Source organism: Diospyros lotus, chromosome 6 (assembly GCF_014633365.1).
Source record: "Diospyros lotus cultivar Yz01 chromosome 6, ASM1463336v1, whole genome shotgun sequence".
NCBI classification, from domain to species: Eukaryota; Viridiplantae; Streptophyta; class Magnoliopsida; order Ericales; family Ebenaceae; genus Diospyros; species Diospyros lotus.
Genome location: NC_068343.1, coordinates 5,326,362 through 5,351,731, shown reverse-complemented (window position 1 = coordinate 5,351,731; position 25,370 = coordinate 5,326,362). Strand labels below are relative to the sequence as shown.

Here is a 25,370-nt window from a genome sequence, read left to right as displayed (position 1 = left end):
AAGCAAACTAGATTTCAGATCATCCCGCTTTGATTGATCTAAGAATGGTGGCAATCAGTAGAACTCTCATGCTGCTTCTAAATTAAAATTATTGGTTTTGCACCTCAGATATCAATGGCATGCCTATTGTCTCTCCCAAGAAGAACAACTTATCATCTCCATATTAACAAGTAGACTCTATAAAGACATCTCCATTAGTCCTTACTAATGGATCATGAGCCCCTTCAACAACCTCTTGTCTCGGCCAACAAAAAACTCATTCCTTGCTCTTACGAGCGTAGCACGGTTGGTTTTCAGGTAATAAATTGCACCCAATAATGTAAGTTCGAGTCATGGTAGTTGCAGTGTGAGAGTTCACCCTCCTGTGGGGGTGGCTCCTTGTGGGCACCATGCACTGTGCCTCTTGATGCGCTGTCGTGTATCGTGATTAATTCCTTCCACATGCGTGGAGCAATGTGTGGGGACCCTATGGTGAGAGATTTCACTTTTTGCACCCAAAAAAACTCATTCCTTGAACACTCATGTACACTAGCAGCACCTTTATTGCCAGCCCGATTGCTATAGATCGCTTACTCCCTACAAGGACACACTCACTCCACTAGTCACTATCCTAAAAATGGTACATAATCAATCATCCGTGGCGATCGAGTAGATATATTTCCAAATGTTTTTCATGCATTAACGTCGATACACAAGAGACTCAGCAAATATATGAAATATACAACAAAAATACAAAATAATTTTACCTCTTAAGAAAGCAAGCCATAAATCTACCTACTAGAAGAGTTATTTAAGCCGTTATGATATCAATGGCTTATATTATTAAGGTTATGAGGGGCCATGCCCTATGAATTTTTTGTCATAGACGGCAACAAGCAAAAGAAGAAAGCGCGCAGCCAAGTGTTGAAGCTTCGAGGTTTGTTTAGTTGTAGTTTGTGTTTTACCGTGGAAGAGAATTTTGTTGCGAAATGAAAGCGATTTGCCACGCTCAGCAAAAGAGAAAGCGATTGCCACGTGTACCCTGCTGCCTTCAATGGCGGACAAAGCCTAGAAATGACACAAACAACCAGACGACTCAAAGGTAAACCTCAATATATATATATATATATATATACATAGATTCCTCTACTGAAACCGAAAGCCGTCCCTTCCAATCCTATCTCTCTCTCTCTCTCTCTCTTGAAGTGTCAAGAAGAGACAAAGAATCTAATGGCCAGCCCACGAATCCGAATTTCAGATCTTACTTTCCCTTTACAACAATAATTTCACAATTTTACTATAGATTTGAGGCAGAGAACCTAACCTCGGATTGATCGGAGGATTGGAGCGAGAAGCTCAGCAGTTACCGATCGAGGCAATGGCGACTCTCCAGAAATTCAAGATTCTAGCCTCTCAGTGCGCCATAGCCGGAAGCCCGACCCGAAGTCCGACGACGAGCCCCGTTGTTCATCTTCGCCGCCGCAAAACCCTCCGGATGTTGCTCAGTCGCACGGCCAGTGGCAGTAGCAGCGGCCGCCGGCTGCCGCGTCTCGAAGATTCGCCCGACCGGCAGAGGAAGAACGCCTCCGATTCTCAGGAAAAGAGCAAGGCGCTGGCGGCGAGGCACAAGCTGAAGGACTTCTTGCTCTCTTCGCCGCCGCTGGAGGAGAGCGATTCGGATAATGTCGAAGAAGTCGGAGAAGGATTATCGCCGTCGACTGCAGTTTCCGATGGTGCGACCGTGCGACACGGTGGACAACGAGGAATAAGGCCGTTAACGTTGTCCGTCCGGCAGCGATTGCTCAGAAGGGCTTGGCGTCCTGTACTCGTTACCATCCCCGAATAGTTCCGATAATTGTGCGGATAATGCCAATAATGCCCCTTTTTCTAAAAATAAAAATAAAAAAAATTACATTTATGTCTTTTTTTTTGCTTCCCTAATTAATTGCCTAAATTAAAATCTCCATCTTCTTCTCCGAATTACTAAGTATGTGTGCATATTGCAGCGCAGGATTCGGCCATAAATTTGAATCCGTTTGAATTGCTCGATCGTCCGTCAACCAAACACACACACACACACACACACAACATGAACTTCCATCATTTATTTATTTATTGCTGTCTGTCAGAGAGATCTCTCCCTCGCAAGGCAAAACGAGAGTCAAGATGGAGATCTACTCCGGCTGTCCGTGCGATTTGCCGGCCGGCCGGCTACAGCGCAAGATAGCGCGGAGGCTGCCTGCCTCCTGATGGCCGTGGCAACATAATCATCTATTAGGCCGGCTGTTGATGATGAGTGAAACTGCGAAAGTGCAAACGATAAAGGCGACAGAGGCTAGTGGGAGAGAAAAGATAATCTAATTAAAAAAAATTAATTTACCGCCCATATAATCAAAGCTGTGTGTGATTGCAATGCAATGTTCCAGTTTTGACTCGCCAACGTGTTCAAAATAATAATCATATAATAATAATATTATTATTAGTAAATCAAATTTACATCATTAATTGAAGAACCCTGTGGTATTAATTGTATCGTGTCTCCACTAATTCTTCTTCATATAAATTAATTAATTAATTATTTTTTAACATTCAGTAGTAATATAATGGGGCGGGGGTTTATCGGGTGGGGCGCTTCGATTTGGCCATGCTTAAATAAACTGTGTTCCGTTCCGTTCCATAAATTCTTAAGGGAGAATGATGTATGTATGTATGTATGTATGTATGTGTAATAATAAGTTATGATGATGATAATTTTCAAATTATTTTATCGCTTAAATATAATAATAAAATTATTTTAAATTGACCTTAAATATTATGATAATTAATAATTAATTATTACGAGGTGTATGCGATTACAAGCAAGTAGTTATTATAGAAGAAGTGAGATAGGGGGCGGGCATGGGCAGATGCAAGTCCCTCCCATGCAAGCAAAGCAATTGTTTGGATAGAAGAGGAGAACAAAGTAAAATAATTGTAGCTTTAGCAGCCTAAAATAAGATGCAATAATTTAGACACATATAGGGTCACATGATTCACGCCACGCCACGCCCCGCCCCGCCCCCCATTCAAATACACCCAATAAATTCAAGTTTCAATTTCTAACTCGGTAAAGCAAAGATCATTCTATTTGGAGTCTGATTTACAATTAAAAATAGGATAATCTTATTTATCTAAATTAGAGATGAATTTCTAATTTAATTGATATATTTTTATTAAAAAATAAAAAAGGTACATATGTATAAATTTTTAATGAAAATATGCTAACTAGACTAAAAATCTATTTTTAATATAAATAAATATAAAAATAAGGGTAAATTGAAAAACAAAAACAAAAAAATAAAAGAATGTGTGTTTTACATTTATATTACTTTTTTATTTAATTAATAGCAACATTAAATTTGAATTTTAAGCAATTATTTCTCATTTAATTATTAATAATAAAAATCATTAAATAATTAAGAAGTTGGATGAGTTGTCAATATATAATTGGAATAGAGTGATTAACTTAGTTCTAATGAGATGACAAAATTATCTTATTTTTTTCTCTATATTTAAACTCTTTTTTTCTTAGTGAGTATAGTGATGATAATAATTGTATTTCTTTCTCATTCTTCCTTCTCCTCGATCTCCTTTTCTCTTGCGAAAAGAACTTTTATTCTCTATCACGAAGAACCCTAACTCCTAAACCTTGTAAGGTTGTCTCTTGTGAGTTGTGGTGTGCAATCAACCATCATCATCCTCCAATCCAGATTCATCTGCCGTCTGATCTTCCACCCCCGCGCCTCCCTAGTCCCTCTCCTCTCCTTGTCCGTCGAGTAGAAGATCCCCGACCGCCGGTGCATGCTCATCCCGAAATTCAGATGGAGATGAGGAAGTGCGCACGAGAAAGTCCTTATATAAATTGATTGGGATTCACAGAGGGCATTGCACAGAGATCTGAACGAGGTCTTCCTTTTATCGATTGTGCGTGACTTTCTTTCACTGCTTCGGCGTGACCTCTTCTTCCTTCGTTCACCTGGTAGCGATTCAACTCTAATTAGTTTATCTGCTCTTTTCGTTTCTAACTAATTAATTAGAAGTCGAACATGTAATATCCCCAATTAAGTAAATGAAATTAAATTAATTAAATTAGTTCATTTGTTTAAAATTTGAGGCGGTGCGTGTGTGCTTGGCGGCGAAGTAAAGCACAGTGATTTTTCTCAAAAAAATCTAAACAGAGTGAGAGTTGGAGAGGGAGAGCTCGGGAGAGAGCTTGATAGCGAGCAGAGAGAGTGAGATGAGAGATAGAGTAAGGGAAAGAGGCTGAGAGAAAGAGAGAGAGAGCGAGCTCGAAGGCCAATCGGCCATGGCAGTCGCTGCCATGTCCAACGAGGAGCAACGGTGGCTTGAAGAAGCCGCGGCCTCGGAGCAACCAGCAGCGGCGGCGACGACGCGGAGCAGCGACACACGACAGCGGAGTGGTCGAGGGTGGCGGCGCCGGTAGCGAGGGTGGCCGGTGGTGTCGCTGGCAGGCGGTGGCGATGGCTGGAGGAGCTCGGCCGCGGCGGTGCTGGTTCGACCGCGGGAAGAAGAAAAGGAAGGAGAAGAAGAGGAAGAAAGGAAGGAGAAGGAGAAAGGAAGAAGAAGAAGAAGAAGGAAGAGGGAGAAGCAGGAAGCAGGGGAGCGAGAAGAAGAAGAAGAAGAAAAGGAGAAGAAAAAAAGAAAAAAATAAAAGAAGAGTAAAAATATGAAAAATAAAGAGATTTTGGAATTATTTCGACATGGAAAGTGATCAGGAAATGATTTAATTTACCTCGGGAGCTTGAGAGAGGTCGGAATCAGTTAGTTTCAGCGAACGTTTTACTTCATTCGACTCACCTTGCTTGCTGAGTCTCTCGACTCACCTTGCTTTCCATCATTTCAGATAGTGGCGGCGTGGGTTATAGTAAGGGCGTCAACTTTAGCGGCAGAGTCGGTATGGTGTACAAGCAGTCCCGTCAATCCCTATCCACTTTGATGTCTAAGTAGAATTTGCTCTATTATTTCGTACTGTGCCAAGTCTTTTCTCGAGTCTCGTGTATGTCGGCATAGGAGTTTGTGTTTATTTATTTATCTTGTGACCGCTGTGTTAGTGGGGTACCCGTAGTGCATGCATGTGTTTTGCTTCGCTTCGCTTCCGTTGCTCTCATCTTTGAGTATGCATGCGAGGGTGATCTTTGTCTCGTGTTTCATTATTTTTTTCTCCCGTAGGCGTTCTCGTTCGGATAGTCCGGGCGACTGGGATATCCGGGCGAGAGTGCTTACAGAACATCTGAACATATCAATATATATATATATATATATACTTGCTACCTCTCCGTAAGAAGGTTAATTTTGTGAGGGTTCTACCCCCCCGGTAGTAGCCCCCGTGACTGTCTTGACAACTCCGTCCACACGCCCAAATAATGCAGCTTCAAGAACCTAGAAATCACCTGTAATTAATCATATGGAACCGTACGCTTTATTCAGCAGCAACAATTCCACTGTTATTCTTCTTGTCCGCTTCTACGCGCGTAAATATTTCTAGAGAGAGAAAGAGAGAGACGACCTGGGAGATGAAATCTGCCGGAAAATTTGAAGTTGACGGTGGCGTTTCAGAAATGAGGGAACAACTCATGGACATTGAGAATTATTACTAGGTTTCTGAGCAAGCAGTCAGTCTTCTTCTATACATAATTATACGTGAGAATAAGAGAGATGGCAGAAATTTGAAGTGACGGGCTCTGTAACATTGATAATTTACTTTTGAAATTTATTAAAAATATTGATAATTTCCATAATTAACTGAGCAAGAGAATTGATTATTTTATTATATTTAAAACTAGTTAATTACGGAACATCATTGTAGTCATCTTAATTACCATCTAATCAGTTATTTTTAACGTTGTGATTGTGAGTCATATATATATATATATATATGTGTGATATGATGATGGAAAATGAAAATGGAGATGGGGACACGTATACGCATTGATAGTTGTGATTTGGATATTAATTAATAAAAATGAATAGCAGTCGTTACCTAATACCGTCGATCCAATTTGGTTGGTGGGGGCCAGTTGTGGACTGCTTTAGCGTACGACTTTTAACTAACTTTGATAATTGAATTGGCATTTTGCAATTGACGAGCCTCTCTCTCTCTATGTGTCACATCTCATCTATTCTCGCCCACCATGGCATACTACTGATTAACTCTTCTTGTGATTCATTTCTTCTCTTTCTGTGTATATATATTCCCCTAATTAATCGTCTTATATATATTTATATAATGCATATACACTACTAATTAATAATCCCAATCTCATGCTTAAATAGAAAGTGTGGCCATCCCAATCACATCATTGTCAGTCCGCAATTTCACATTGTTTTTGACACCACCATTCCCTTCGCTTCCCTTCCCAATTGAGGTGTGCCAAAGATCTTTTTTTATGTCTAATGAAATAAATAAATTTGATTTTAAGTGGATTAGACTTTTATTTTTTTAAATCCAATTAACATCTACTGACACCAAGTAAATCAAATTTATAAACTTGACCCGATTGAATTAATATAAGATCCATTCCCTTTAGTAACTCGATCCAATCGAATTTAATTAGGGGTTTAATTTTTCTTTATGATTAAATTAGATTTTGATGACTTAAAAATAATTAATTCGTGTCCGAAATTACAAAGCACGCCCTAACTCGTGACCACCTTCCAAATAATATTTTATTATATATAATAATAATAATAATGTGAGAAAATGTTATATTTGTATATAACATAAGTTTTATAGTATATAAAAAAGCAATATGAATTGAGATGGATATATATGATCATAATAATAATAATAATAAAGAAGCGAAGGTGGAGGAGAATGATGATGAAAGATAGAAGAGATGCAATGATCCAAGGGTGGTGGGCCCCTAATACCAACACTTGTTACTGTTAGGAACTTATCATCCCACTCACTGTGCGGTGCACCCTACCTTCTTGTATAGTCGCCGTCACCCTCTCAAAGCCCCCTCTTCTCTCTCTCCTCGTTTGTTAGCCCGTCTGTCTTGAGTCTCCAACGTTCGAAAGCGCTGGCCCTAACTTCTCCCAGATTCCAACGCCCCAATCCCCACGCAGCCTCCGCCTGTTTTTCTCCGTCCCGACGCCCAAACGAGAGAGAAAGCGGCGGGCGGGCCTTTATGAATCCCAAACCTCAGGGGCGAAGATGGGCGGAGTCACCTCGTCGATTGCAGCCAAGTTCGCCTTCTTCCCTCCGAGCCCGCCCTCCTACACGGTAATCGCCGACCAGTCCTGCGGCGGTCGATTGTACATTCCTGAGGTCCCCCGCCGGGACGACGTTGACGTCCTCAAGCTTCGCACTCGCCGGGGCCACGAAATCGTCGCCATCCACATCAAAAACCAGAAGGCGACCTCTACTCTTCTCTATTCCCACGGTAATGCCGCTGATTTAGGTCAGATGTTCGAGCTCTTCGTCGAGTTGAGCATCCGCCTTCGAATTAATCTCATCGGGTAAATAATTCATACATACATCTTTTATCTCTTAATTTCTTTTTATTCTTCTATATGTATGCCCTGTATTTAGAACTTTAATTTATTCTGCCCTCTTTGCTTTAATTTTCTTACCTGGGAATTTAGGAACCTTGTGCCTGTTTCTTCATAGAAAAATGAGTTTCCGCTACTACTTCTATTAATTTTAGCAGCTTCTTGTCTCACGAATATAATGAGTTGCAGCAACCAAGGGCTTTCAGTTTCAGTCGATAATTGCAAACTCTATTATATTTGGTTGTTATGCAGAAATCATATATTGTTTTTTGCTTTTCTTCGGATTTGGTTGGCTTTAGACTTCTTTTACAAGGCTATTGGTAAAAATGTTGACTTGTAATATTTCTAGCTGTGGAATTCTCTATCTCTTGCTGGATGCCATGCCAGCAAATATGCGACGGATAGCTGATAGCTCCACGAGATTAAACTCAACATCATTTCATTTTAGACCACCGTCCTGCTATTCAAAAATTCATTTTTAAGTCTCAGTTTTGTTCGCTAAATGGATCCTTCTCCTTATCCTCATTTGGTGTCTTAGGAAGGGATGCATTCATTTATTTTGGTTTGCATGGGGCCTTTTTAAGATTTGTCGATAGAGCCCACCATTTGAAATGCTTGAGCAAGTGTTGTTTTTTCATACTCTTATTGATTCTAGAGTAAAAATCCATATTAGCTTTAATGGGCTCTTTATGGGACAAGAATTCATGGAGTAGGTGTAATTTCTATATATCTAGAGTACAGAGGTGGCGCCCCTTTTAGTGCCCTGTTCTGAATAATATTATTCATTCTCCTTCTTACAAGAATGAAAATAAGAGGCTCTTGTATCCTGACATCTTTTTGCCAGAATTCTATTGTTCATACTAGATGTCCCATGGGGGTTATAGAAGTTGGTTGGTTGAGTCTACTATTGATCTCTATTGGTAATAATTACTATATTTCGTCTTAAACTCACCTTTTCTAGTTGGATCATGATTACATGATGAAACTTTTAACTGACTGCTTCTCTTAACTATATCATCAAATTGCATCTGTTCCAAAATTAGTCTTTTGCCATAACTTCATTTGGAAGAATAGCTTCTTCTTTTTTTTTCATTTTTCTTCTCTAAAATATGTTTCTGGTTTGTTCTATGTGCACAAGTATTTCTTGAATGTTGTATTGTATATATATAAGCATTACATTTTTGGATAGATTAGTTGACCTTATATGTGTACCTTAGCATCCCATATTGTAATGAGACCATTCAATATTTTTGGTGCTGTTTCGAGAATCCTGAACTGAAACAAGAGCTTTTTGTTCTTTTAATTTCCTCAGTCTTATCCTTTTCAGAGTCTTTTCACTTACAGTAGTTTTCGAGATAGTTTTAATTCTTTCCTTGATTCATCTAAATATGTTTCTGTTTCCCAGGTATGATTACTCTGGATATGGGCAGTCAAGTGGAAAGGTTTGATGCCAGGATTCTCCTTTTACGAATACTAGTTTCTTTCTTTCATCTTCTTTTTTTTTGGGGGAACCATTCTTGTTGTCCATATGCTGTTTAGTTATCCTTTTTAAAGTTCCTTAGGCTTTCCTTTCTGGTTTGCAGTACAAAAAGTTCAAGTTACATATTACTTAACATTTCATACTGTATTTCCTTAACTGATTATGCATTTTGGGTTTGTTATAGTAGTGTGCATGATTTATTGGGTCAGTCACACTCAGTCTCAGGGTCTAATCCACAAGCAGGAGAATAATATTTTGTGCTATGTTGATTAAGTTATACTCTTTTCAGCATCATAAAAAATCATTCTTATCAAATAAGGCGCTCTACCACCAAAATATCCTATTTGTTGCCTTGAATGTTATGCCTCTGGATGTCTATAGGATCACTCATAATAAGATTTAATCTTCACTGATTACTGCTGCTCATTGTATGACTTAAGCCTTTTCTTTGAACAGCCATCTGAATATAATACATACGCAGACATTGATGCCGTGTATAAATGCCTTAAGGAGCAGTATGGGGTCAAAGATGAACGCTTAATTTTATATGGTCAATCTGTTGGTAGTGGTCCAACTATCGATCTTGCTTCCCGTGTATCAAACTTGAGAGGTGTAATTTTACATAGTCCAATCCTATCTGGGCTGAGAGTATTATACCCTGTCAAGCGGACTTATTGGTTCGATATTTACAAGGTAATAAATACTATTGCTCTGTCTTGTGTCTCATATTTTGTTGATAAAAGCTTAACTTTTCTTTGTCCATTTCAGAATATTGACAAAATTGGTAAAGTGAACTGCCCTGTTCTCGTGATCCATGTAAGTTTACCGCTCTCTATTTCAATCTCTTTTTGTTCCCTTGCATTTTTGTGTATATATTGTATACATGGACACACTTTTGGGGAGTGATAACTAGACAACTGTAGCTTGTATTAATTTGCAAATTGAATGAGACCTTTAAGCAGGCCAAACGTTCAGCTTGTAGTCAATACAAGATAATTATAGATTGTAGTCTGTAGTCTGTCATTTTAGTTAAATCATATTTTTTACTGGAAGAACATATCACTTCTACGATGGAGATAAAAGAATGACAGTTTGTAATAGAGTGAATTTGGCATGTTGGTGATGATATATTACTCCACGGTAAACAAATTGTAAGTTGTTTTCAAGGATGAGGACTCCCCCCCTTCTCCTTTTCTTCAGAATAAGGGCTTTAAATGAGGAACTCAAGAATGCCCAGCAAGAAGTCAATGGCATCCAACCTAACAAAATCCCAGTAGCTCTGTAAAAATGTTGAGGTAAACCATCTATCCTTAATGTCGTGAAGTGCACTCAGAACCTGTTCTGCAGAGAAGGGTATTTCTAACCTTTTGATCTTTCTAATAACTTTAAAATCCGAAACCATGAGAAAGGGGTTTCCAACTCTTTAACTCATTTAACTCGTTATAAAACATAGATATTCACCACTGGCAGTGTCCTCTGACCACTTCGTTTTGATTGTGACCAACTTCCAGCATGATTGTTTCACCTATTTCCATCAAAGGATCTAGAGTCCTTACCTCTGCCATTCTGCACAACTTAGATTTTTGCCTCGTACTCATTTCTTCCAAGATTAAGCTGATATGCAATCTGATAACTCTTTCACAACCCGACAAAGGAGTTCTTCTTTTTTTCAAGGAGTTCAACTTCCAAGCCAGGCAGACAGGACAATTATTATTGGAAGAGTAAATTTCATTGATGACTTGAACTGCAGTAGTACAGAATATATAATATGTGATTGAGAATTGGACTTATTGCCTTCATGAAACTTGTAGCATGCTCACCTTATTCTTCAAGATTAACCGACCGATTGGGGCTGGCTGACTCAAATTCTAAGCCTTCTAATTCCTGGATTTTCTTGTATATATAATTAAAAAATATTATTAATTTTTTATTGCCACAGGGAAACCATTGAGCAACTTAAAAATCTCTCTATATATGGACGTTTGTGTGTCTTTGATCTTGAATTGGTCAAGTTTTGTTTGACGTATCTACGAATAAGTTTAAAAAGAAACAGAAAGATCACTGAATCACTGGGACATTTTGGAGCACAGATCATTTTAAAATGGTGATTTTACAATCTCAATAACTCTCTCACTCTACAAATCTTATTATGGACGCCAGAGGGGAAATAATTTTTTTCCTATCTGCAGGGTACAGCAGACGAAGTTGTTGATTGTTCCCACGGGAAGCAGCTTTGGGATCTTTGCAAGGAAAAGTATGAACCTTTATGGCTAAGTGGGGGAGGGCATTGCAATCTTGAGCTCTATCCCGAGTTCATTAGGCATCTCAAAAAATTTGTACAGTCGCTTAGCAAATCAAAACCAGCCACAACCACAAATAGCACGAAGGCATCCACTGTAGACTCAGACAACCAGCAAAAGCCATCTGAAAGTAGTTCTTCAGATGCATTTGAGCTATGTGTGGATCCTCCAGAAGTTTCTAGAAACAGTTTAGACAGTCGACTAGAGAAGTCCAAGAAGTCAAACAAGCCTGAAAAATCTCGGATGAGCACTGACCATGTTGACAGGTTTAGAAGAAAAGGCTTAGTCTGGTGATAAATTTGAGAAGATCATCTAGCTGTGAAGGAAGGCCATGATTATTCAATTAATGGGTCTTTGGATCGACGCATCAAAGCCATCAGTTTTAGGTCCGGATAACATAATGCGTGTGCTCCGCAGAACCGATCGCATAAGTTATTTGTATGTTCAGTAGATAAATCAGATTAAATAGAGAAGGTTTTTTTTTTTTTTTTTTCTTTTTTCCTCTGTTCTCTACCTGTAATATCAACATCCTCAAATAACTGGCAAAAGACTCTGTTGAGTGTAATATCAATGTACTCATCCGAATATGAAATTTTTGCTTTAGCAGTGATGGTTATTGTATAAACTTGGATTTGATCTTCTGATTGATCCTTGCATTATGTTGCTGAACGTTGATAATCAGGCATCCATCATCGGCTAAAAGTTGGTAAAAGAAATGATGATGGTCGTACAGAGGCAGTCGTCGATATTTTTTGAACCTATTTAGACACAATGCTGCAACAGATCATACCTTGGGGCGGGAAGGTATAGCTTTTTAGTATTTTTTTTAAATCTCTTCTAATATCTTATTATCATTTTGTTGCAACTGGATGTCTGGAATCTGATCTTGAGAAGCAACATATCTTCTTCCGCTAGATAGGGTTGTGACAACGACTAATTCTTATCAGAGCACTACTCTTCTCCCTAGGAGAAACTTAAAAAGTCTTATCAAATCTACAAATAAAATTATGCAAGACTATTTTAGTTTTCCCCCCATGTCTGGTACGATTCAGAGTCAAAGATGGCCAACTAGAAGAACGCAAGTCATCGAGGAAGCAAGTTTAAGATGAGCAATGGAAGCCAACTCCAGTCTGAAAACACTACACCAGTTAATTTGTCTGACGAGCAGTCAAGGCTCCAAGTCTGACATCATGTTGTAAGCCAGCCTTCACCCTTCGCAAATTCCCACAAAACAAAATCTTCCAGTTGGTCATTGTCCATGAGTCAGCAGTAGAGGCTCCTCAAGAGACTATAATCTTCGGAAATTCTGCAAAAGGACATACCATCCTCTCCTGCAAAAGCTTGCCAGCCATCACCGGACTCTTCCCAGTCATTATTGCAAAGTTCGTGAAGAAAAATAAGAAAGGTGCGCAGGTGACCAGAAGGGAGAGTATTCTGCAATCTTCCTCTTTTACGAGCCATCGTTTCTGAGACACCCATACCACGCTGCAACATCTATTCTGCGGTATCTTAGTTAAAAAGATAACACCAACATATTGCATGGCATGAGCTAAAGAGGAAAATGCCTAACATAACAGGGTGAGAGCTTGAGGTGAACCGTAAAATTAATTTCAGAAGTTGCCTTCGTTGGCACCCATCTCTTTTATGAAGCCCAACATTGAAGTCAATTTGTTTCACCAATTCTTCCCGTCACTCTTATCTTCTCCGTTTTAGCTTTGTGTCATTTTTCTAATTCTCCCCACAACTGTCTAGCTGTACACCAACTGTAATAGCTTAGTTGAATGTGTAAACACACAGTTGTTGCGTATCCTTCCAAGAACCCTCCACAAACATCTTGAGTTCCAAAGGCAGACTCCCTGTAAAGTAAAGCCCACAAGAACTGTTATGAAATAAACTTACCAACCAAACACACGATTCAGTGGTTGGTTTTGTCCAAAAGCTATTCAAGAGAATATGATGTGAATAAGTGCTATCATAGTTCGAGAAACCAAAAGTATTGCCAAAAAGCTTTCGTATGGAAGACTTACTCCCATCAGATATGATGCCCATTGACATGCGAGATTACTACTCTCCCCATTGCACTGTTTGTTCCTCAGATGGGCATAAGACTGAATTCCACGGTGTCACAGATCTTTAAGCTCATTACATCTGGATTGTCAGGTTCATTCTAAATGGTTCCTCGTCTTTTCTCTAATTCTGCCTGCAGATTTTGATTGGCAATGGATGAAACAAGAAATATATTTGAAATGTTCAGTTGAAATACAGTGTGCATAAAACAAACTGGGTATCCTGAATAAAAAAAAATGTTCAATAGCTGGGTACTATTGGTCAATTAGTGGATTGACTGACTGGCTTATTTTATTTATGGTTATCTGCAACCAATTTTAGTTTTCCAGAAGGATAAGTTTAGGCTTACCAGTTTATATTTTAATTCAGTGATTGCTTGCTGCCTCTGATTGGCAAAAAACTTCAGCGACTAAGATAGAAAGAAAAATTAGGATTAATCAAATCTCAGAAACTGTAGGTGATATATGTAGTTTACCATCAGTGAACTAAAAGCTTAAGTCATAAAAACACAGCAATAAGCAATACTTACTCCAATTCTCTGCATTTCAAGAGACCAGTGTAATGCTTCTCTTTTGTTCAGAAGATTCTGGGACACCAAATTTAAAGGTCGTCTGTAGTTTTTCCCACGGTATAGAATGATAGCATGGCCTTCTTTGAGCTTGTCTATAGAAACAAGTATTCCACCTGATTCTGCTTCAAGCTGTTTTGCAGTACGGGCAACCTGGGAAAACAATCTCTGCATTGTAATCACCTTGGCAATTTCTCTGTGCTTCCAGTGCTGATGTAAGCCTTCTATTACACCATCAAAGACCCCACGTCTTCCTGATTTCAACAGCATAAACATTTTCATACATCAAGCAGTGTCAGAAAAATAAAAGAGAGTTAAGAAAACAGGGACGGACAGTGCCAAATGACAGAAGCAAATAGATACACTCTATTTGGTAAATCATTTCTAGACTGACTACTACATTTTGATGGGTTAAAACAGCACCCCTGCATCCAGCTCTGTATGGGGTAGTTCAATTTAATACTTCTAGTGTATATATGATAAATCTAATCTTCGATTTCCTAAAAGGATACGTTTTGTGCCCAAGTTTATGATCTGTAGATGGGATAAGTTTCACCATAACAACTTACTTTTGAAAAATATTTAAATTTCTTTCTATATTTTATGGCAGGAATTAAAATCCCCTTAAAAGTCAGAACAACAACAAAGATTGCCCCATTTGCTACCACAGATCAAAAGTTCAAACCAGGAAACAGCACCAGTTAGAAAAAAAAAAAAAAAACATTTCATATATCTACCCCATATTGGTGTTAGTCTTGTTTACTAGATGAATTTTACGTTCCCAAAACAGAGAAAATAAAAGACCTGAGGCAAACAGAGAAGCAGCCTTAAAGATGACTTAAACAAGCAATTCTAGTGCAGAACAAGAAAACTTAGTTCAGTCACAATAAATCTTCAGACATTTAAAATTTTGAATATCTAGAGGTAAGTTTCTGGACCTCCAAGGAGTGATAAAATACAATAAGAAGTTCTGCAAAGAAAAATATTTTACTTACCAAGAACTAAACTGCTATCCATCTTCTGTCCGATTTTCCTAAAGCATTCTCTCTCTTCTTGAGTAATCATTTCCTGGTCAGCATCTTGCTCGGCAGGCCTCCATGCAGAATTTAGTTTTGCCAACTCTTTTGCTGACCTCTTTATCTTCATATTAAGCTGCACAATGCATTATAAATGCATAACAAATTTCTCAACTGCAGAATGCAAATAAAGAAATAATATTTTTAATCTTACAGTACGAAGCTTTCTTTCTTGATTTCTCAGTAGCTTCTCCAGTCTTTCCTTTTCAGCTTCCAGTTGTTTATCAATCTCCCTACTTCCATTTTTCACACGTTCACTTTCTACTTGAATATCCTTAAATTCTGTTAAAGTTCCACTTGTGCTAGTTTCTACAACACATTCATTAATGGCATAAAAAGTTCCACTTGCTTTCAGGCGTGCAGCTTCCTCCTGAAGTTGGCATTTTTTAAGTTCCATTTCTCTCTCTGCCACCAGGTTTTGAACTTTACAAGGAAGAAAGTCCTTTCCTCTATAAAGTATTATTAAGAACTTGTTACGCAACAACAGAACTCCCCCTGTGAGATACTGCAGGAGTAAGAGTGCTTTTGTAAGTCCATCATCAACACAATTCTTTCATCAATATAACAATCTAAGTAGAACAGAGGTTTCATTAGATGTCTCTGTTTGAGCCCAACATTTTTCCAGAACGCCTTAAAGGCTTAAACATTTAGGTAACTTTAAAAATGTCCAATGTTGATTTCTCTTTCTGGGCATATCACCACTCCTAAAGTAATGGAAAGAGTATATTAATTCTTGTTGTGTGTTATATGGCTAAGCACAAAGAGAAGATAAATAATGAGTGTTTTGGTAGATCTCTTCTCAATTGATTGAACTTTACTCAAAAACAGTAGGAATTCCTCAATTACAGTAGCTTCAACAATGGAAACAGCAAAAAAACAATGAAAGAAAACAAAATAGGCCTATTCGAGAGGGCCTCTCTCTCCCACGACTTCTCCAACAGAATTTTCCACACCCTCTCTCTCTTTCTCTCCTCCCTTATATACCTACTCCCCCCCACTTGTTCTAGCCACATGCTAGATTATTCTCTTCTAACTAACTTGTGACTTTTTTAGCCTTGGGTCATTTTACTTGGTTGCCCCCTGTGGTCCCCCACCCCTTTCCCCTCCTCCTTTCTCCTTTGATACGTTTGTTTAATGGGAGCCCTAACAACACTCCCGCCCATAAGTCGCACCTTGTCCTCAAGGTGAAATTCTGGAAATTGAAGAAGAATCTGATGGTATGGCTCCCAGGTTGCTTCCAATGGGGGCAGCCCCTTCCATTGAATAAGGACATCAAGGTTCCTTAGACTTTTCCCTGTGCCTAGCCTTATTCCCAACAGAAATTCCGGAAACACTGTCATTTCCAGCTCAGCTAAAAGCTGATCAGGGATTTCGAGGGTTTCCCTAATTGCTCCTTCCGCCTTGTGCAGCTGTGACACATGGAACACGGGATGGATAGCACTAGGCAGGGGTAAGGACAGCTTGTAGGCCACATTCCCGATCCTCTTCTCCACTGGGAAAGGCCCATAGAACCTTGGTGATAACTTCTCATTCAATCTCTTTGCCAATCTCTTTTGTCTATAGGGCCGAATTTTTATATAAACCATATCTCCCACATCAAACTGCACCTCTCGCCGCTTCCTATCTGCTAACTCTTTCATCCGAACTTGAACCTTCAACAGTTGGGACTTTAATTCATCAAGAATGGAGTCCCACTCCAACAGCTGCTGTTCGATTGCTGAAACTGCTGTCGTACCCCTCTCAAATCTCAATAATGGGGGAGGTTTACGCCCATAGACAATCTGAAACGGAGTTAATTTTGAGGATGTATGAAAGGAAGTATTGTCCCAATATTCAGCCCATGGCAACCAGCTGCACCACGCCTTAGGTTTGGACGAGCAGAAACAACGAAGATAGGTCTCCAAGGTGCGGTTTAGGACCTCCGTTTGACCATCGGACTGTGGGTGGTAGGAGCTGCTCCTGTTCAATTTAGTGCCCTGCAATCGAAACAACTCTTCCCAAAAATGACTAACAAAAATTTTATCCCTATCGGAGACAATAGAGTTTGGAACCCCATGTAACCTGACAACCTCCTTCACAAAAATCCCTGCTATGCTTGCTGCTGTGAATGGGTGTTTTACAGCAAGGAAATGTCCATATTTGCTTAGCCGGTCAACCACCACCAATATTTTATCTTTCCCCCCTGACCTTGGCAGCCTTTCAATGAAATCCATAGACACATCCTCCCAGATTTGGCTTGGAATTGGAAGCGGCTGCAGCAACCCACCAGGTGATAATGCTTCATATTTATTTTGTTGGCACACAAGGCAATCACGAACATACTGTTGAATATCCCTCTTCATCCCCACCCAAAACACGTTCGAAGAGATCCTTTTATAGGTCTTGAGAACCCCGGAATGGCCTCCAATCCGACCATCATGCCCCTCCTTTAGTATTAAAGGAATCAAGGTGGAGCCTTTGAACAGCAAGTGCCCATCTACCAAGGTAAAACCAGGCTTTCGCGTGGGATCAGCCTTCACCTCCTTAACTATTAGTTGGAGTGTCACATCCTCCTCCATCTCCTTCTTAAGCTGGTCAAGTTGCACCACTTGAGGAACGATAAGAATCAATAATGAAACGGAAGATTGGAGACATGAAAGGGCATCCGCTGCCCGGTTCTCCAACCCGGGTCAATATTGAATCTCACGATCATATCCCATCAACTTCATGACCCATTTTTTGCACTCCGGACTAATCTCCCTTTGTTCCATTAAAAACTTTAAACTTCGTTGGTCTGTCCGAATAACAAATTTCCTCCCAATCAAGTAGTGTCTCCACTTCCTCACCGCAAATACCATGGCCATCAGCTCTCTCTCATACACGGACCTTTGTCGACCTTTGGGATTTAGGGAATGGCTGAAAAAAGCTATAGGTCGTTGCTCCTACATCAAAACAGCCCCCAACCCATGCCCGGATGCATCAGTCTCTACCACAAACTCCTTGGAAAAATCTGATAAGGCCAACACCGACAGTTCGGTCATCACTTTTTTAAGAGATTGAAAGGCATGTTTTGCTAATTCGTCCCCAAAAAAATTCCCCTTCCGAAGGCGGTATGTCAATGGCCACGCTAGCTTCCCATAATTCTTCACAAACCTCCTATAATAACTCGTAAGGCCCAAGAATCCTCGAAGCTCCCGTAAGGACTTAGGACTAGGCCAGTCCACAACTGCCTTAATTTTTGAATCATACGCAGCCACCCCTTCGTGAGAAATGACGTGTCCCAAGTACTCAATCTTCCGCTGCCCAAACTGACACTTCTTCGCATTAGCATACAGCTAATGCACTGCTAACAGCCCCAAAACGCACTTCAAATGTTCCTTGTGCTCAGCCATATCCTTGCTATAAACCAAAATGTCATAAAAAAATACCAAAACAAATTGCCTCAGCTGCTCCTTAAAGATCTCATTCATCAAGGATTGAAATGTGGCGGGAGCATTGATTAACCCAAATGGCATAACCAAAAATTCATAATGTCCTTCGTGCGTGCGAAAAGCGGTCTTAGAAATGTCCTTAGGACTGATTCGTATTTGATGAGACCCCGATTTTAAGTCCAACTTGGAAAAAACAGCAGCCCCATTCAATTCATCCAACAATTCTTCAATAATTGGAATGGGAAATCTATCAGGAATGGTTACCTTGTTTAAGGCTCTGTAGTCAACACAAAATCTCCAGCCACCATCCTTCTTCTTAACCAACAACACCAGGCTGGAAAATGGACTTACACTCAACTTGATCAGCCCTGCTGCCAACATCTCCTTAACCAGCCTCTCAATCTCATTTTTTTGAAAGTGGAAATACCGATAAGGCCGAACATTCACTGGTGGTACGCTCAATTGCAATGTAATCACATGATCTCGCTTCCGATGCAAGGGTAGACCCCCGGCTCCCCAAACACAAGTTTGAACTCCATGAGCAGCTTCTGCAAGCTGTCTGGAACTGCCCCTCCAGCCTTGCTTTCAGCAGCAATCAAGCTGCCCAATTCAAGTAGCACCCCTTCCCCATTTTCCCTGAATGCCCTCATCATTGATTTCAATGTTACCAAGGTCTTACTAAGGCTGGGATCCCCATGCAGTGTCACAGTAGCCCCCCCTGCCCTAAATCTCATCACCAATGAGCCCCAATCAACTTGTGTCTCCCCTAGGGAAGCCAACCACTTCATTCCGAGGATCACATCTGAACTCCCTAGCTCCAATGGCAGAAAATCCTCCACTATTTCCATATTCTGCAGCCTTAAGACCACCCCCTTACACACCCCCGCCCCTTGAACAGCCATACCCAACCCCATAATCACCCCATAACCTTTTGTTTGTGTCCTGGTCAGTCCCAAATTCTGCACTAATTCAGCTGCTATAAAATTATGGGAAGCTCCACTATCAACTAAGACCACCAACTCTTATCCCCCCACTTCCCCTTTTACTTTCATAGTTTGTGGAGGGGTTAATCCACTACCGAGTTAAGGGATAGCTCCACCACCTCCCTTAATTTGACCTGGTCTTCCCCTTCCCCTAATTCATCCCTTGTTTCAGCCTCCTATACATCATCTTCTTCCTCATCCCTTTCCTCCTCATAAATCACCATTACTTGCAGCTCCCTATTCTTGCATTTATGACCCATTGAATACTTCTTGTCGCAACGGAAACATAACCCCTTCGCCCATTTGGCCTGCAACTCACTCTCACTCAACTTCTTGAAAGGGGGAGTGCTCCACTTACCTACGGCTGATGGCCGATGTGAGGCTGCAGCGCTGGTTGTCGCCCACTTCGGCTGAAGGTTTGTTGTCGGAGTGGAAGGGCTAATACCCGAGTTGGGTTTAATCCCGAATAACCCCCACGGACCACCTAATTCCTCTCCTCGCTCCGTTGGGCCAGCTCCATCATCTGCTCCAGTCCTTTTGGCCGCAATACCCTCATCTCCGCCCGAATATCCGACCTCAGGCCATTTATAAAATGACCCTTAAGGAACGCGTCTGGCAGCTCTTCAAGGGAAGAAGCCAATGTTTCAAAATAGAGACAGTAGTCCTTGATGGAACCAATCTACCTAAGCGCGAGGAACCTCTCCTCCGCTGTGCCTTCTTAAGTCAATCGGAATAAACTTACCAGCAGCGCCTTGAGCTCCTCCCAACTCCTCACTCGTCGTCACCTTTGCTCCCATTGAAACCAGGTGAGAGTGGCCCCTTCAAAACAGAGCGCGGCCGAGTCCAGTTTCTCTGCATCGACCAAACGGTTCACAGCGAAGTAACGCTCCGCCCTAAAGACCCACCCATCAGGGTCGTCTCCCTCAAATAGGGGCATCTCCAAGCGTCGACCCCTAGTCTCCAGCCTTCCAAAGCCTTCGGTCACATCACCTTCATCCCTTGCCCGTTCTCTCACCCCCGGCATCTCGTCCATGGTAAAGGAAGAACCCATAGGTACATTGTCCTCTCCTCGTTTCCCCTTCCTATCCTTCTCCTGCGACTCCTACTTCTCTATCAGTAAGTTGAATTGGTCCAGCATCATCGTCATGTTCTTCTCTATGTTATGCACCTTCTGGAATTCATTCCTCATAGAATCCAACCCGACTTGCAATCCCTCCATTCATCCTTCTATCTACTGTTGATAAGTCTCCAACCTCCCCTCTAACTCGCCCACTCTCTCAGAAACGAATATCCCCATAAATCAACGCTCTGATACCAAATGGTAGATCTCTTCTCAATTGATTGAACTTTTACTCAAAAACAGTAGGAATTCCTCAATTACAGTAGCTTCAACAATAGAAGTAGCAAAAAAACAATGAAAGAAAACAAAATAGGCCTATTCGAGAGGGCCTCTCTCTTCCACGACTTCTCCAACAGAATTTTCCACACCTTCTCTCTCTTTCTCTCCTCCCTTATATACCTACTCCCCCCCACTTGTTCCAACCACATTCTGGATTATTCTCTTCTAACTAACTTGTGACTTTTTTAACCTTGGGCCATTTTACTTGGTTGCCCCCTGTGGTCCCCCACCCCTTTCCCCTCCTTCTTTCTCCTTTGATAAGTTTGTTTAATGGGAGCCCTAACATGTTTATCCCAGAAAAAAATACAAAAGACACAGAACACTTGGAAAACATGTGGAGGAACTTGCTAACTGAACAGAAAGAGTAAAATTTTAACATCATTTAAGGCACACTCTTTTAAACCTATTGAACATTCTGACCAACGGGTCATGATCCAACTACTGAAAAAAGTTCAGTTCTGCTAACTCTGCACATTGGCAAAGCTAGTTTTGTCATATAGTGGTATTCACCAAAGATAAACTTTACAACCTGCCTTGCATGGACATTGTGACTTCCCCCTCCATTTTGAACTCAATACCTACCATACCTAATAAACACATAGATTCACCACAAACAGGACAAGCCAGGTTAATATCCCCTAATTGTAGGACATAAATAGACCGTGGATATTATTTGTGGAGGCAGGCATATGAGAGAACAAATAATCTTCAACAACAAATCTTTCTTAAAGAACAAGCATGCACCAGTGTTAAGCAACCAGCCTCTAGCAGGTTATAAATCTCAGATATCTATAGCTGAACACAAAACTTGCCCTGAGCTCATAAGCCATTTGTGCATCATCCGTATTTGGAGTTCCCCATTTCACAGCAATTTTCACTATATGACATTTCTCCCACAATTTTATGATAGCTGCGGCCAAGCCCTGAAGGTTTTTGTTTCTTCCTTCAAAAAAAAATATGACAAAAAATTAGTGAAAGCAAAACTCAATTACAACAACATGAATACACAATAGGGCACTCCTGCTCATGACTTGTTTCACATACAGAGACCCATTATTCTGTTGTTTAATTTTGAACATGCTATTGATTATATGTTGAAATCTTACTAAAGGATACTGTTACATTGATTATGTAGGAACCAGAATCATCCTTAGACATGGGGCCAAAGGCAACTGCTTCCCAGACTTCCCTCAATCCCCCCTCCCCCCCCCAAAAAAAAAATCAGGTGTTTGTAGCTTAAAACATACAGATATATATATATAAATGTATATATATTTGCTATATATGAAAACCCACAGCCACATCCTTCAGGTATACTAGATAAATTCATCGAATATATGTAATAGCCCACAAACAACACACCAGGTAAGCATGCAGGAATTTGTTTGTTTGTGTGCCCACCCTTGTGAAGGTTTGAACTTTGAACCCTGGTAGCAAAGGAGGCAACTATAGCCTCTTACTACCAAGCCAACCTTTGGGGGTTAAAGATAAACACACATTCTTTTTTTTAATGAACTGGAAGAGATGATATCTTATACATTTTTATGCAATTATTTCACAAGATTAAATATTTGCCTTATTCTACAGGTATTGCTTTCATTTTTCAATCACATTCTTACAAAAATGACTTAACGAAAATCTAGCTTTTTAAGCAGCTACCAAATAGTCAATCACCTTTTTTTTTTTTTTTTCAAACTAACTTCCTTCAGGTTGGTTTTCACATCAGTCCTTTCACCCCCCCCAAAAAAAAGTGCCAAACAGACCCTAACTGGTAATATACTCAAACAAAAATGGTCTGACAATCATAAAGATTCTGCAATTATTCAAATTTGTCAGAAAAATGTTATTATGAGTGATATTGACTGGCATCCACATATAAATATTCAATGTATAACTTTTATAGAAACATAGTAATATAAGGTTTACCTTTAATACTAAGTTTTCAAATGAGAGCCAGCCAAGGACGGACAAGGCTGGCCTTCAATCCAACACTTCAATTGGGGAAGGGTGACCAAAATGTTAAGATTTTCCAGGAAGATAAACAAAAGTATATGATACACAAGCAAGCAACAAAAATAGCTTATAACAAAATAATGGAATTAAGGTTCTAAATGTCACTTAAAAAGTCGTGTTATACTATGATGACCTTGAAGACATAGCAATTTATGGTGGACTACTTACCTTCAATTTTGCGCTTGTTCTACATAGAAAGGAAAAGCACAATGTTATGTATAGTTACGATACATAAACTCTTGGCAGAAAGCAAGTACAGTACCAAGGACAAAATGAGTGGGTAATGCACGAGCAAGCTTCCTCAAGTATGTCAGTTCATCATCGGTCAGCTTTGCACTGGCATGAGGTGGGCAACGCCTAAATGGGGGTCTGAACCCTGGAACCACTTCAGGGAGAAAATCTGCATCTACTGGCAAAGGCTTCGGCATCCACCAATCAATGAAACGGGGTCCCAAGCCATCCAATAGTCTATCTGCTTCTCTTTCATACAAAGAGCCATTTATTGGCATAATCTCTATTTCACCATCTTTTATGCTCATCTTTTCATCTATGGTATTGTCATCTGATTTTACTTGAGAAAGAAAATTGTCATATTTAAATTCATGATTACTGATTTTCAAGGAAGAAGTTTCTTGACCTCCAGCAAAACTGGAATTCATCTTCAAAAATGTTTTCTGTCCAAACTGATAACCACATCCTCTATAAATAACAAGTTCATCCCTCTTACTCCATACAACTAAGCCTCCTGTCTTGGTCTGCTTAACAAAGAAAAGTTGAAAAAGGAGTCATCAGAAAATTTATAAAAGCAAGAGGAAACAATAATAAGAGATGATGGAAGTAACGTAAAGCTAGAAAATGCTAAAAACGCTCAATTTTCCTCTAAAACTTCTAATAATTTGGAGAATAATACGCAAGAGAAATCAGGCAGTGAGGAGAAGAGGGTATTTGGAGGCAACCACAGAGCGGGAATTAAAAACCCAAAAAAAAAAAAAGTAATGCCTAAACTCGAAATGCATGGTGAGCTTGTAAGTTGTGAAATAGATGTATTAATTAATTCCAACAACAAATAGTAAGCTTAAGAAAAATAGTATTCCAAAACGACAAAATTAAGTTCGGAAAAAGAAAATCGATCAAGTACCAAGCTACAAGCAATACAGTGAAATCTCAATAGAAAAGGAAAGGAACAATTCGCAGCATTCGAGGCCAGATATAATGAAACAAAACATACCTCGAGAATTTCTCGAGCTCTGTCCATGTTCCGGCACAATGGCAGACCGAATTTCAGCATGGCAAGCTCATTATCCTTCCAAATCAGATGAACCTGGTCCACAACAGCTTGAGTCACTCCAGCTTTGTTAACCTTGACCCAACTCCTCATTCTTGCAGCCTCACTCCTCAACCTCTCAAGAAGCTCCCTATCAAGGCTCAATTCAGCAGCCGTCGCCACCTTCTCTTTCTTGGTTCTCCGAAACACGACCTTCTCATCGCCCTCCCATGGCATTTTCCCTCCAACCTCTGAATTCTCACCATCCCCCAATTCCTCTAACGAAAAACCAAAATCAGGGGCTTCTGGATTCTTCACCGCCTCCTCTGAGTCACGAGCTTCTCGAAGTTTCTCAATGCGTTCAAAAATCTTCTTCATCGCTTTCTTCCCTCTCCCGCCGCTAACTTTACCCGTCAACGACTGGTAGCGTTTCTCGTCTTCATCGATAGCGGATTTCTTCTCCTTTCTCGGCCTGGAGAGGTCCAAGACTTGACTGGGTTGAAGAAGAAGGGGAGCTTTCATCCACGGAGCTGTGGGCATCTTAACAGCCGCGTCGGAGCGCGAAAACTGGGGTTTCTCGTCGCCATTGGTCCTAGGGTTTCTAGAAGAATTGGAGTTGAAGGAGAGAGAAGTGGCAAAGCAGGAATTCGAAATTGGAGTGGAGTGGAGAGGGAAATGGAGGTGGCTCGATAGGGAAAGAGATTGAGGAGGCAAGAGAGAGAGAGTGGCGGCCATGGATGATAATATTCGAAACTCGGCAATCGGAGCCAGAGAATACGTCGCCGCCGAACAGCTCGAATCACACGCCGGTTTCGTTGTGACCTCTCAACTCGAATCAACTACTGATTTTTTCTTCCTATTCAATCACAAACAGTCGGTAGATAAACCAAAGATGTTCCACTTGTTTTTAAAATTTAGTGATAAAAGTGCCCATAAGTCACGTTTTATGGTTAAATTAGTTATTATCTTTTATAAAAAAATATATAAATTCTTTTATTTTAAAATTTGGATCTAGTCAATATATTTTCAAAAAATATAAAAAAAAATTAAATTTAAATTTAGAATTCAATTTGGACGTTTGTTAACTGTTTAGAGTCATTTTCATTAGAATTAGAATTTAAGTTAGTAATAAAATTAAAATTAAAATAATATTACGGACAAAATAAGAGAGAGACGTGAGTTCGGTCGTGAGCTCCAAACACCTCTTGCATGCCTGCGTCGGGTCTGCACAAACTCGAGGCCTTAAAGCAACCCCATAAATGGGAAGTCTGCAAACA

At 40.1% G+C, this 25,370-nt stretch overlaps 3 protein-coding genes across 6 annotated transcripts; 2 read left to right on the top strand and 1 right to left on the bottom strand.

Moving 5' to 3' along the window:
• The first annotated feature begins 43 nt into the window (after positions 1 to 43).
• LOC127803526 (uncharacterized) lies at positions 44 to 1,978 on the top strand. The gene has a single exon (XM_052339798.1). It carries the CDS (start codon positions 1,358 to 1,360, stop codon positions 1,823 to 1,825), a length of 468 nt encoding a protein of 155 aa, XP_052195758.1. The 5' UTR covers positions 44 to 1,357; the 3' UTR covers positions 1,826 to 1,978.
• A 4,895-nt stretch (positions 1,979 to 6,873) lies between these two features.
• On the top strand, positions 6,874 to 11,959 carry LOC127803524 (uncharacterized). Of its 2 annotated transcripts, none has more exons than XM_052339795.1 (5): positions 6,874 to 7,500; positions 8,939 to 8,975; positions 9,470 to 9,706; positions 9,782 to 9,829; positions 11,213 to 11,287. In XM_052339795.1, the coding sequence occupies exons 1-5, from the start codon at positions 7,196 to 7,198 to the stop codon at positions 11,285 to 11,287; spliced, it is 702 nt and encodes a 233-aa protein (XP_052195755.1). In that variant the 5' UTR covers positions 6,874 to 7,195. The 2 variants fall into 2 exon arrangements, with proteins under 2 accessions (XP_052195755.1, XP_052195754.1); XM_052339794.1 differs by having other exon boundaries at positions 6,907 to 7,500; positions 11,203 to 11,959.
• A 68-nt stretch (positions 11,960 to 12,027) lies between these two features.
• On the bottom strand, positions 12,028 to 25,317 carry LOC127803520 (chloroplastic group IIA intron splicing facilitator CRS1, chloroplastic). Of its 3 annotated transcripts, XM_052339787.1 has the most exons (9): positions 24,058 to 25,317; positions 23,092 to 23,584; positions 21,629 to 21,759; positions 15,179 to 15,529; positions 14,944 to 15,100; positions 13,910 to 14,202; positions 13,730 to 13,789; positions 13,341 to 13,513; positions 12,028 to 13,169 (listed from the first exon to the last, which is right to left on the bottom strand). In XM_052339787.1, exons 1-8 carry the CDS (start codon positions 24,826 to 24,828, stop codon positions 13,481 to 13,483), a joined length of 2,289 nt encoding a protein of 762 aa, XP_052195747.1. In that variant the 5' UTR covers positions 24,829 to 25,317; the 3' UTR covers positions 12,028 to 13,169; positions 13,341 to 13,480. The 3 variants fall into 3 exon arrangements, with proteins under 3 accessions (XP_052195747.1, XP_052195748.1, XP_052195749.1); XM_052339788.1 differs by lacking the exon at positions 13,730 to 13,789; XM_052339789.1 differs by lacking the exons at positions 12,028 to 13,169; positions 13,341 to 13,513; positions 13,730 to 13,789 and having other exon boundaries at positions 14,026 to 14,198.
• Positions 25,318 to 25,370: the final 53 nt, after the last annotated feature.

What these genes read in the sequence shown, in the direction of transcription:
- LOC127803524 (XM_052339794.1), top strand. Translation starts at nt 7,196, where the DNA reads ATGGGCGGAGTCACCTCGTCGATTGCAGCCAAGTTCGCCTTCTTCCCT. An exon ending in CTTCGAATTAATCTCATCGG is followed by an intron (nt 7,501 to 8,938) that starts GTAAATAATTCA and finishes TCTGTTTCCCAG; the next exon opens with GTATGATTACTCTGGATATG. An exon ending in GCCCTGTTCTCGTGATCCAT is followed by an intron (nt 9,830 to 11,202) that starts GTAAGTTTACCG and finishes TCCTATCTGCAG; the next exon opens with GGTACAGCAGACGAAGTTGT.
- LOC127803526 (XM_052339798.1), top strand. Translation starts at nt 1,358, where the DNA reads ATGGCGACTCTCCAGAAATTCAAGATTCTAGCCTCTCAGTGCGCCATA.
- LOC127803520 (XM_052339787.1), bottom strand. Translation starts at nt 24,828, where the DNA reads ATGGCCGCCACTCTCTCTCTCTTGCCTCCTCAATCTCTTTCCCTATCG. An exon ending in ACCCACTCATTTTGTCCTTG is followed by an intron (nt 21,760 to 23,091) that starts GTACTGTACTTG and finishes TTTTTTTTGAAG; the next exon opens with GAAGAAACAAAAACCTTCAG. An exon ending in AAGAAAGAAAGCTTCGTACT is followed by an intron (nt 15,101 to 15,178) that starts GTAAGATTAAAA and finishes TGCATTGTGCAG; the next exon opens with CTTAATATGAAGATAAAGAG.